Source organism: Salvia splendens, chromosome 3, assembly GCF_004379255.2.
Source record: "Salvia splendens isolate huo1 chromosome 3, SspV2, whole genome shotgun sequence".
Lineage (NCBI taxonomy): Eukaryota > Viridiplantae > Streptophyta > Magnoliopsida > Lamiales > Lamiaceae > Salvia > Salvia splendens.
In genome coordinates, this window is record NC_056034.1 from 16,388,492 (window position 1) to 16,400,731 (window position 12,240).

Genomic DNA, 12,240 nt, shown 5'->3' on the forward strand with positions numbered 1-12,240 from the left:
ACAAAATTCGGCTGGGCGATGCGCTAGGCGATCCGGAGGCTGGAATGACGCCGAGCGGATCGCCCAGCGCCACAAAATCGCCTAGCGCTATGCGGTTTTTTTATCCGAAAACCGCTAGGCGGTTGCAATGGTTCGCCTAGAGCACCGCCTAGCGCCGGCGCTCGGCTAGGAGGTGCGCTAGGCGCCATTGCTGATGCTCTAATAGCCGACAATTAACCGGCAAATTAAAGGAAGGAAAATGGTAATGGAGTATTTAGTGGCGTCACCGTGACGCAACAGGGTTCATTTCTTCCCTTCATAGTTCATAAACCCCTATTTGATTTCCCTCCCAAAATTAAATCCCAAATTTAAGCATGCCTCCGAAGAAAGAACTCTGTAGGTATTTTCAGCGTGGCAGGTATGATTCTATTTCTCTCAGCTCTGCCATTATTCCTAATTTGTATCATCTCAATTCGGGTATGTTTCATCTGCGTTCTTGCTTGCTTTACTTGAATCAATTACTACTTCTTTCGTCACAACCTAATTGCTTTTCGATGCTGTAATTGATTTTGTATGATTATTCACCCATTTATGAATGCGAGTTGATAGAGGGGGATTTTGATAAGTCTTAGTGCCTCACTATGGATGAGTAGCCCTAGCGATCAGAGATGTTACATTTGTTGGAAGATGAGTCTTTGGTGTGGAAAAGTTGAAATTGAAGGGATGAAACTACTTAATTTAACATGTTCACTAATTAAAGGACTTGCCAGCTCAGTTTCATTCCGTGCTCTAGGTGTTCATCTTTTTGGTGCTGATGGTTTGATAGTTTATATGGTCTTCTGCTTGTTTTGGGGGATTAAAATTCAATAACTTCATTTCATAGGTCTCTATTGCTGCGTTTGCTAGATGCACTTTCTAATTAGTGCCTATTTTCTTTTACTTCAGCTGTCAGTATGGCACCCGTTGTAAGTTTCTTCACACCACGCCACAGCAAAGTCAGAGCAATCCTTTTGGATTTGGCGCTCAAACTAGTCGTTCTCCAAATCCACAGCCAAACCCTTTTAGTTTTGGCGCTCAAACTAGTCGTACTCCAAATCCGCAGCCAAACCCTTTTGGTTTTGGTGTTCAGAGCAGTGCACACTCAAGAAGGGGTGATGGCTTTGTATCCAAACCAAATCAAGTCAAGGTTCTTTCTGTGGTTTTTCAAGCAGTTGATTGTGTTTGTAGTTTACAGGGTTGATATATCATCGTATTCGTGCTGCCAGTTATTATGTTTTAGATTTGAATATATTTTTGTGACAGATACATTGAAAAATTACTTGATCTCAAAGTGGTTAATTTTGTTGATATCTTTTTGTCATCCATTTGATAATAAGTGGAGTCGTTTTTCCAACGTAAACAATAGCAGTGCTCCTGCTTCAAGGCAAGCTAATAATCAGCCTTCAGCTGCTAATCATACGTGAGTGCATCTCATGTCTTTCAGATGAATGCTTATTCATTTCCCTTTCTTATATTATTATTCAAGTTTATCGTCTGATGTGATTTGGGTACATATACAGGTGCACCGCCACTGATATCGAGTCCTGCAAACGGGTGATACTGGAAGATCTCGAAAATGAGAAACCCCTATGGAAACTTACCTGTTATGGTCACAGTCGAAAGTATGTTCTAACTTTTTTAGTTCTACCTCTTTGCAATTTTATTCTCAATAAAGGGGAATTTTGAACCCTCTGAATGGTACCCGAAATTCTTCGTATATTTCAACATTTTGCCTATAGTTGGTAGAGTTAGGTGAGGAAGCATAGAACTAAACCAGGCTGTTCCAAATGATGGTGATCCCAAAAGATGAAATCCTGACCTGGAACATAACTATTTTATTCATGCAGACCTTCCGTTATTCGGCCATGCATTGGACTTTATTATACTAATAATAATTGAATCCAATAACAATAGAAATTATTGAGGGAATAATTGAATCGATCCTCTGCTTTCCTATTGCACTCATGTACATCTTCAAGGGAGGCATGTTTGGCACCATTTTAACTACTGTTCTGGGATATTTTGTAGCCGTTATTTCAAGTCAAAACATTTGTCTATTTCTTTATGACTGAAATTTCCTTTAATCTGCAGTGGTCCCTGTGACATTGTCGGTGACATCAGCTATGATGAGTTGCGTGCATTAGCATATGATGATGCCAAACATGGAAAAGACATAGCGTCCATTGTAGGGAAATTCGCACTAATAGATCTTCATTCTAACTCTTGTCTAACACACCAAAATCTGTGTTAGAGTCTTACTAAACCTCCATTCTCTTTCTCTCTTGCTGCTTAAGAATATGGTAATTATACGTATATTTCTGACTAATTGGTTGCTCCAGGTTGAGAGAGAGAGGAATTTGCTCAACTCCAAGTTACTTGAGTTTCAGAACCTTGCACAAAATCCTTACCCAGTTTCTTCAGCTCCTACCCCGAGTTCTCAAAATATGTTTGGTGGAGGCAGTACAATTGCTCCAGTCGTGAACAATGGTTTTTCTTCTCAGGTGTCAAGCTTTAGTCAATTGAGTGGATCATCAAACACAAGGTCTTAGATGAGGCAACTTCTGTCCTTTTTGCTAGAATTTATTATTCATTCACTTGCATAAGTTTAGCTTTCATTAAAAACTCCAGTGTTTAATGCTGGCTCTAGGTCTGCAGCTGCACCTAATTTTAGCTTTGGTCAACCAAACGCATTCCAGAACAATACTCAGCCATCTAGCTTTCAAACAAACAATTCACCTTTCAACACTCCAGGTACACTATTAAATGTGCAGTTATGCTAATGGAGTAATGATCTGAATTCTGAAACGCACATTAATCTCCCACTTTACCTTGTAGGCTCTTTTGGTATCCAACCTCAACATTCTCCCCAAAGCTTCTCTCCTTCTGGTACTACAAGCTCCAACAATGGTGCAATAAGTGCTCAGCAGAATCCATTTTCAACTCCGGCCAGCTTACCACAGACAGGAAACGGGGCGGGTAAACAGTTAAATTTTTTCACCAATGAACCAATTTCAGCTTCCAGTAGCATTGGATTGACCAACACCAGCACCCAATTGATGTAAGTTCTTCCAACATTTCATCAATATTTACTATGCTGTCTCTTTGGTAAAATGGTTAGTTAGTTAGACTGAATATGCACTACATTCTACTAAAATTTGCTTCTCCATCAATATTTACTATGTCTGTCCTTCTGAGAAGCCTTCCATTCTATGTTTCATGCAATTGGAAATCATTATCACGGTTGCTTTTTATTATTTTCCATGACCACTTGTTTGAATTAATATACTAAAATGTCCTGTGATTTTGAAATGTAGTAGCTTTTATGTGCTTCTTATGCTTATAAATCTTTTGAGCAACAACACTCCAAAGGAAAACGCTAATGTGGATGCTGGCATTTGGACGAAAGTTGAATGGAATGTCGGCGAGGTATGCTGGTTGAACCCATCTTTAGGTTTCCTTGCTCACTTTGTTAACATCTTTATTAGAGTTGATTACGGCAAGAGAGGGGAGTAAGTTTTTTCTCGAACTGCACAAGAGTGAGGTTGGTTATGAACCCCATCCTAGAATTCGGGAGTTAAAGGTAGACATATATGATCGAGTATTTAAAGGATCAGTGAATTAAGCATGTTCAAAATTATTACTACTTGTATATATCTATTATATGACCCAAAGTAAATGGTCTGATGTATGTTTGCATTTGGAATTTTAGATCCCAGAAGAAGAGCCTCCGGCGATCTACATTAACTAGAATTGAGTGAGTCGGCAGATGTAAATATAGAAGGAAGAAGTGAAGAGAGGCAGAGGGCAGAGCTTTCAATATGATCACAATTTTATGTTGGGAACTTTATATTTGGTATGTTGCTTGAGAGATTAAGCATCTCTGATAGAGTAAAGGTTGTCACTCTTTGAATTCCTGAGTCAACCCGATAGAATAATTTGCCAAGAGCCCCAAAGCAGGAAAAGGAAATTACAAAATGATAACTGGAAATGCCTACTGACACTAGTCGTCCGTCCCAAATATTGATTCTTGCAAGATACTTCAACTTCACTTGGCTTCAACCTCATTATACAATAAAATAGGAATAATACCATGAAAATAGGAACTGTCGACTCCTGCTCATCTCTCGCAATAGCTGATACACTATCCACTCCCTATCAATCTCTCATCTCAAATACAAAAAGTGAATCCTCATCCTACACGTCTCCCTTTTAATCTGTTTTAATCAGAGATGTTATTTTCTCTTTTCCAATTAAATAATTTTGCATGAATTTGTAAAATTGTTTTTATCGCATTCTTCTAGTTATAATGCGGGTGCATCTAAAATTGGATTTTGGGACATTAAAAGTATTATGACATGGTACGACTTTGATCGCAAATTGGCATGATATGAATTTTTTTTCTAAGACCGGAATTAACGAGGCCAAAAACAGACTTAAACTCGGTTTTAATTTATCCCACCAATTCATATTGAATTGTCCTTTGTCTATCCCATTAAAGCCTATATGTAATACCCCGAAAAAAAGAGAGAAAAAAAAAATCAAATTAATTTAATTAAATCTTTTCTTAGTTGACTTGGTCAGCAAAGTGCATTAATTCAAATATTAAACAAAGATTCTGTAGAAATTATCCTCCTTCGTGATGAGATATCCTCCTCTGTGACCTGCAAATAAATACCAAACAAATCCAAATTTATAGTGTCAAAACATAATTCTCCTAATTCTATCACCATACGGTTTCTCCCTATCTCCACCCACCTTAAAAATCTCCAACAAATCAAATCCAATCTTTACAGATACACACACCCATAGTTATATATATACCCAGACCATTCCACAATCTTTACCTTTCCTTCAAATTTTGAGATAGCAAAAGGAGTAGACAAAGCAGTGAGTTCCATCCCTTCCTGCAATTGCAATTATCCTATCCAAATTGAAGGTATATCCTCTGTTATTTATGAAATCTTCCATGGCATATACATTCGCGGTAGTCCACCAATTGAATTTCTGCAATTTGTTGAATGACACTCTTCTCCCAAAGTTTCGATCTTTAATGCGTTAGAAACTGCCTTTTGTTTGCCCTTCAATCCAATTCTTGGAAATACTTCTGCCTGCCCATTAATAACTGAAATCAAACAATTAGAAAATTTAATAAAGGGTTTAGAATGGGGGAGAGAGAGATGACCGGGGTACCAAATTGGTGCTTCTGTGAAGTAATTTTGAGAGTGAGCTTGATGTTCTGGGTGAATTGTGGAAGAATGGCAGTAGGAGAGAGAGAGAGGGAGGAAGAACAGAGAGGAATTTGAGATAGAGAGAGATGCAGTGATGGTTGGGAGTAAAATATGTTGCTGACTCCTTTCCCTTTTTCTTGTTTTAATTGTTTGAGCACTACTCGTTATATTATTTGATGGGGTCCAATGAGGATTTATTGTATAGTAATTTTAGAGTGGGGAATTGATAACTGTGTATTGTGGATTTGGAAGATATGTATATGTACGTTGGTGGTATGAGTATATGTGTACTATTCTTTTTTTTTCTTTCTTTTTTTCTTTAATTAGTTGTTACTTTTAGATTTGTTGATGGACTAATTAATTGGAACAGTATTGGGTAGAACAAGTATTATGGTGGTTATTATTCTTTAGTTGGGAATATTTATACTTTGCCTAGTTAGGGTGTCCACTATAAGTGGACACGCCCAATAGCCCCGCCCCCGTTTTTTGTCCATAGCCCCAGTTTTTTGTCCATAGCCCCAAAATTCTATTTCCGCCACTATAGTGGACACCTCCAATAGCCCCCAATAGCCCCCAAATTTTATAATCAATTTTCATTTTAAAATGTTTCAAGTAATTACGAACAAATTTATCGGGCTATACGTACGTAGAAGAAGTGGACTATACGAATTAAAAATAATTAACCTGACACGTGGACGAGCATGTGACCCCACCAACGATCACGTGACCACCTTTGACTGCTGATCACCATTTTCCTCCATTACCGAAATTCATAACTCAGCAGTAAACAAATTTTCCTCCATTTTCCTCCATTAAAAATTTTCATAACTCAACATTTTCCTCCATTTTCCTCCACCACCGCCACCGCCGCGGCGGTTGGCGACCGCAATAGGAGCCGCGCCTATAGGCGCGGCTATAGCCAAGCCCGCCGCGTCCTCGCCCCGCACGCGGCTCTGCCGCGTCCGCCGCCTCCCTCTCCCCTCGCCGCGCCCGCCTCCCCGCCGGACACCTCCGCCACTATGGCAGCCCGCCTACCGCCCCAACCCGCGGCTATAGCCGCGGGCATGTTATAGTGGACACCCTTATGGGATAAATTACGTTTTGTTGGCAGATTACTTAGGTGATGTTTTGAGCCATAAAATACGAGGATATAGTTTCTAAGAAATGATGAGAGAATAAATTGAGCACACACTTAGGATGCATGCATTGTAAACATATATAAATTGCAAAGTCTAATTGTTGCATATCATGTTATCTCCAAAAGGGTGAACTTTTACACGTCGTTTGTGGTTGGAGATGAAAGTTGATTGAGGAGTTAAGCGTTTCAGGTGGGCTTTCTTTTTAAATAAGGGCAATGCCCTAAGTATATTTTTATGTGAAAATGATACGAATATTTGTCATGCCGTGTTTTGTTTTATTCTATGGAACCTATCTGATGTGACTTTTGACATCAATGGATAATCGAATTCGGGTCTGTCTAGGGAGTGAGTCTCTATTCAGGCTAGTGTACACCTATGGAGATCGTGAGCCGTCTTTCGGGTCGACCGGTCTAGTGACTTGGAATGTGGCCACATTCCTTGTCTTCAATGGATCAGATATGGTAGATAGCTATGGGAAAATGGTTGATCAACCGAATTTTACGATGGAAATGATTTTAGTGTCTTGGGCGATTTCTAAAGTTAAAACCCCAAGGTCACTCAATGGTGGCATGATAAATACTTTTTATAAAATATTTTCGGCATGAGTCCACTGAGTGCATCAAGTACTCAGCCCTGCATTTCTTTTAAAAATTTGCAGGTTGAGCGTGACGGGTGCGGTGGGTGTTGAGCAAGACCGTTGAAGAAATTTAAGTGTCTAGAATGTGTCATGTCTTCACACGTGACATATTCCTTCTCTCAAATGCTTCCGCTAAGTAGTTGTCATTCTTTTATCGTTGAGATAATATTCCTTATTGAGTTGTTGATTGTTGAGATACTCTGATTTTATTCGAGCTATTCCCATTTGTTTCGAGCTATGGTCGATTTGTGTTGTTTTCCCCTTTCTTCCCCGCTTCTTTAACCATCCCCTAGTCGCGATCAACGTGTTTTCTATCCTTAGAAAATGCGGGCGTGACACTATGACTAACTTTCGTTCTAACCACTCATGCAAAGTATAATCGAGTTTTAGAATAATTATCTTTACCACATCAAAACAAGTATAATCGAGTTTTAGAATAATTATCTTTACCACATCAAAACATTTAACTTGTAGAGGGTTAGAATTTCCAATTGTATTGAATTTAAACTTATGAATATATGATAGGGCTCGTTACAAGCATGGTTTTATAGGAGTTTATTATACTAACCAGGTTGAAAATGTGCGAAAAAATGGTGAATTTAAGTGTGCAGTAGCTAAAAAGTGTTGAAGCGGCAGAGTGCATGAACAACTTAATCAACTCGGAAAGAAGCGAAAAATGGCCAGAGCCGAAGACAAGTTGATCAGTTGGGGACAAGCAATGGAGTCTGGCTAGCCAACAAGTTGATCAAGAGGGAGCTCGCCACATGAAGACATGAGATAATGAGTCATAGGAGAGAGAAAGAAAGATGCTATCTCAAGGGCATTAATGTCAAATTAGGATGAGCTTATCCTAGGGATTTGTGCCCAAGGCCATCCTATAAATAGTGGAGAGAATGCACACCAGGGGAAGTTTTTTTTGGAGAGTCAACAATCATCATCCACAGTCACTATACTTCACACTTGAGTTCATAACATGGAGCAAGGAAACTAGGAGCCACTGGAATAGACGTTCAACCACTACATTCCTCTCTTCTTCCTCATCGAGGGAGGAGAGAGCTAGATCTGCCAGAGCCTTTTTCATCGTTTGTGTTTTCTTTACACCTCGAGGGGTCAAAACATTGTTACCTTGTCTTTAGTTTATCTTTCTGAATCTTAGTTGTTTTTGATGTTATACTTTTAGTTAACTCTAGTTATCTTCCGTTTGTTGATCGATCTTAGCATTTGAGTTCATAATTCTGTTTTTGTTTTGGTTATTGAAGATCGTTTATGAAATGGAGTTTTTAATGCAAGTGGTTTTGGATCTGATGTTCACTGATTTCGTTCCTTTTGTTTAGTTCTAGTTCTGCTCTGTGTTTAAGTTAGATCTGCATCATTTAGTTGTTTAAATTTAGATCTAAGTCTGAGATGGAGTTTGCGATGCATGCTGGTTTGGAGTTGATGATATCTGAGTTAGATTTTGTTCTGCTTATTGTTCACCGTTCTGTTTCCGATTTCGCGTAGTTAGATCTAAGTTTTAGTTCGTCAACTTACATGAGATTAGGATAGATGCTATAGATCTGCTTATTTCTGTTCAATTTGCATGGATCAGTGTTTAATTTGTCTGTTTCTTGTTTTTATGTTAGCTACTCTGTTTAAATCTGCAGTAGTTGTTTCATTTAGTTGCTTTGCGAAGAAAAATGTTGTAGTTCATTAGAGTAGCAGTCCCGGTCACCTTTTCATTATTTTCAGCTTTTAGTAACGCGTTTAGTTGTGTCAGTGGTCCCGAGTTACTTTTTACGTAAGTATCATCCCATCCTTAGTTTAGTTGATCAGTCCAGCATGTCACTTGGTTTTGAGTTTGTCTAGTAAGTTGATCAGTTTAGCTATTAGTCTCAACTTAACCCACTGGAAAGCGTGGCCGCAGCCAAAACCCCTCCAATGTCCCGAACACAACTCGACATACCTCTGTCCCTGAGGAATTCGACCCTTACTTCCCTTTACTAGTTTATAGTATTGTGGGTTAAGGTCTTGAAAGCTTTAAGTCTCTCCGTTTGCATAACCAACGACCAGATAGTAGCTTGCTTGATCTGTTGGCTGTTTAACTTGATCAAGTACGTGAACTCTATGTGCTTTATTTGATCTGCATACGAACTTTAGACCTTGAGACTAAGAGACTGTTAGGGACTCAATTCCCCAACGCTGATCGGCGGCTCGATGGCTCGGCGATCAAAGTCACTCCCGGCGTCCTGCACAGGATCGGCGGTGGTTCTAGCGGCGGCTGTGCGCGGAGGCTCTCCGTCGGGCAGCGGCGAACTAGGATTTGTAGTAAAACTCTTTCTTGGTGGGCAAAAATACGTAAATTTTATTGATGATTAACTTAATGAACATAGCCCTATTTATACACTAAGGACCCTAGGGTTGGTTCGACTCCTAATCCTAATGCATCTCGGGAAAGAACCAACAAAGAAAACCCGAAATAAATAAATAACCAAAATAAGCTAATATCCAAAAATAAGAAACAACTAAAAGGAAATAAATACTCCTAACACTACTTGGAAACGAAATCTCCGAACAAGTCGGGCGGCCTTTGGTTTCTTCTCCCTTTGGTCGTAGCGATCGACGCCCGCATATCACTCTCCCCAATTGTCGACGCGTCCTTCGTGCTTTCGGCCTTGCGTGCGGACCCTTCGCCCGGCTGATGCGGTTCTTGCATGGGGGTCGTATCAACTCCCCCCTCCATAGCAACCTCCTTGTCCTCAAGGAGCACATTCGGAAACTTGCGCTGCACCAACTCAAGTGGTTCCCATGATGGCGACTCCGTACCATCGGACCAACGAACCAAAACATGCTCCAAAGGTCGATCCTCGTGCCACAATACTCGCCTGTCCAACACCCTGACTGGATAAACAACCGGCCTGTCTCCCACGAACTCCGACGGCAACTCCCTGCCTGTCTCCGCGTCGTCGCCTGCCGTAAACTTGCGAAGGAGACTCACATGGAAGACGTTGTGAATCCTACTTCCCTCCGGCAAACGTAACCGATACGCGACTTGCCCAATGCGCTCCAATACCTTATACGGACCGTAGTATCGACGTGCTAGCTTGGCCGATTGAGGACGGGCTACCGAATGTTGGCGATATGGCTGGAGCTTTAATAAGACCTGTTATAAAATCAAGACGTATCAGGAATGAACAAGCCACAATTGCAAGAATGAATGAAGAACTTGATTTGTGATAAGTATGGAGTAACACACGATATTGAGAAAACAATGAAAAACTCTTATTGAATATTGATCTTGATACAATGGATTACTCTCTCTTCAAGTAGAAGTAGAGTATATGTAGCTGAGCTAGACTACTACAAAAAACCGCGCTCAACAGCTCACTAACTACACACTGCAGTTACAAACTAACTCTAACCGAAAATTAACTAATACTTCAACGGCTATGACTGAGCAACGGCTACTTCACAACGGCTACTTCGCCGATCTTGATTAAGCTCGGCTAATCACCGAACTCGATGAAGCTCGGCTAATCACCGAACTCGATTCAGTTCGGCTAACAACCGATATGTAATACCGAACTTGTCATGCAGCGCCGAGCTCGTGGATTCCATCTTCACAATTCTCCACCTGAATCCACAGCTCCTCCACTGCTCAAACTTATAAGATCCTTGCAATACTCAAACTTGTCTTTGCCAAGACATTTTGTTAGCATATCAGCCGGGTTGTCCAAAGTGCTTATCTTCAACACTTTCACTCTTCCTCTCTCAACCTCGTCTCTGATGAAGTGAAGACGAACGTCTATATGTTTGCTACGCTCATGGAAATACTGATGCCGAGCTAAGCAAATTGCAGAACTACTATCACAGAAAATTACCATAGTTCTTTGATTTATCCCAAAATCAGAGATCACACCTTGTATCCAAAAACTCTCTTGCACAGCTGATGTGAGTGCAATGTACTCTGCTTCGGTCGTGGATAAAGCCACAACACTTTGTAAGCCGGACTTCCAACTTATAACAGAACCATACAAAGTAAACAAATATCCAGACTGAGATGGCATGTGCAAGGTCTGGCCTTGTACAAATCATGGTATACATGACGCTTCCAACAATATTCGAGTAAGGAATTTGCTTCATCTCCAAAACTTCTTGCTCAGTTCTCGGAGACTGCTCCTTTGACAGTTTGAAGCTTTGTGACAGAGGAGTGGAGGCTGCCTTAGTATTTTCCATGTTAAACTTCTTCAAGATCTTCTCAATATACTCTGACTGAGATAGCAACAGTAACTTCTTGCTCCTATCTCTCAAGATATTCATCCCCAAAATCCTTCTAGCTTCACCCAAGTCTTTCATTTCAAAACTTTTCTGTAAATCAGCTTTGATCTTCTGGATTTCAGCCACAGATGGACCAGCTAGTAACATGTCATCTACGTAGAGCAAGAGGTATGCTACAGGAGTATCTCCAGCCTTCTTGATGTATATACAATCATCATACTCAGACCTGAGAAAACCATGAATAACCATCTGCTCATTGAACTTCTTGTTCCACTGCCTTGGGCTTTGTTTCAAGCCATATAAACTCTTCTTCAACAAGCAGACTTTGTTCTCCTCTCCCTTCTTTATAAATCCCTCAGGCTGACTCATGAAGACGGTTTCCTCAAGGTCCCCATTAAGGAATGCAGTCTTGACATCAAGCTGCTGCAATTCCCAGTTTCTGTGGTTCACAACAGCAAGTAAAATCCTTATTGAGGTGTGCTTTACCACTGGAGCAAATACTTCTGTGAAATCAACACCTTCTTCTTGTGTAAAGCCTCTAGCTACCAACCGAGCCTTAAACCTGATCCTACCTTTATCTGTTGTCTCCACCTTTTTCTTGAAGATCCACTTACAACTTATGAGTTTTCTATCCTTAGATTCTTGCTTCAAGCTGCTTTTATCCACAAGAACCCAAGTGTTATTCTTGAGTAAAGAGTTCATCTCCTCATTCATAGCCTCTATCCATCTTTCTCTGTCCTTGCTCACCATTGCTTCTTTGTAAGACTGAGGATCCGCATACTCCAGATTTTCAGCAGCACACAATGCATAGTATACCACATCTGCTTCAGCATACCGAGCTGGCTTCCTTATATTTTCTCTCCTTACTCTGTCTCTAGCAAGTTGGTAATTCCTTAGGTTGCCATCAGCAGACTGCGGATTTACTCCACCTTGATCAGAAATGGAGTCTCCTTGTTGCTCATCA

The 12,240-nt window shown here is 40.4% G+C and overlaps 1 protein-coding gene and 2 long non-coding RNA genes across 5 annotated transcripts; 2 read left to right on the forward strand and 1 right to left on the reverse strand.

Annotated features, from left to right (window-relative positions):
* Window positions 1-255: 255 nt before the first annotated feature.
* LOC121795260 (zinc finger CCCH domain-containing protein 46-like) lies at window positions 256-4,006 on the forward strand. Of its 3 annotated transcripts, XM_042193759.1 has the most exons (10): window positions 256-397; window positions 925-1,165; window positions 1,341-1,438; window positions 1,539-1,640; window positions 2,110-2,203; window positions 2,358-2,560; window positions 2,666-2,769; window positions 2,854-3,076; window positions 3,333-3,444; window positions 3,728-4,006. In XM_042193759.1, the coding sequence occupies exons 1-10, from the start codon at window positions 354-356 to the stop codon at window positions 3,764-3,766; spliced, it is 1,260 nt and encodes a 419-aa protein (XP_042049693.1). In that variant the 5' UTR covers window positions 256-353; the 3' UTR covers window positions 3,767-4,006. The 3 variants fall into 3 exon arrangements, with proteins under 3 accessions (XP_042049693.1, XP_042049691.1, XP_042049692.1); XM_042193757.1 differs by having other exon boundaries at window positions 925-1,438; XM_042193758.1 differs by having other exon boundaries at window positions 925-1,438; window positions 3,336-3,444.
* A 555-nt stretch (window positions 4,007-4,561) lies between these two features.
* LOC121795261 lies at window positions 4,562-5,004 on the reverse strand. Its single transcript, XR_006049443.1, has 2 exons — window positions 4,863-5,004; window positions 4,562-4,679 (listed from the first exon to the last, which is right to left on the reverse strand). It is a non-coding gene; the product is annotated as an uncharacterized LOC121795261 (long non-coding RNA).
* LOC121795262 lies at window positions 4,821-8,311 on the forward strand. Its single transcript, XR_006049444.1, has 2 exons — window positions 4,821-4,954; window positions 7,627-8,311. It is a non-coding gene; the product is annotated as an uncharacterized LOC121795262 (long non-coding RNA).
* The last annotated feature ends 3,929 nt before the right edge of the window (window positions 8,312-12,240 follow it).

Excerpts from the sequence above, each read along its gene's own strand:
- LOC121795260 (XM_042193757.1), top strand. The coding sequence starts at position 933 with ATGGCACCCGTTGTAAGTTTCTTCACACCACGCCACAGCAAAGTCAGA. Across the intron at positions 2,561-2,665 it reads AGTGGATCATCAAACACAAG|GTCTGCAGCTGCACCTAATT; the intron begins GTCTTAGATGAG and ends TGCTGGCTCTAG. Across the intron at positions 3,445-3,727 it reads TTGAATGGAATGTCGGCGAG|ATCCCAGAAGAAGAGCCTCC; the intron begins GTATGCTGGTTG and ends TTGGAATTTTAG.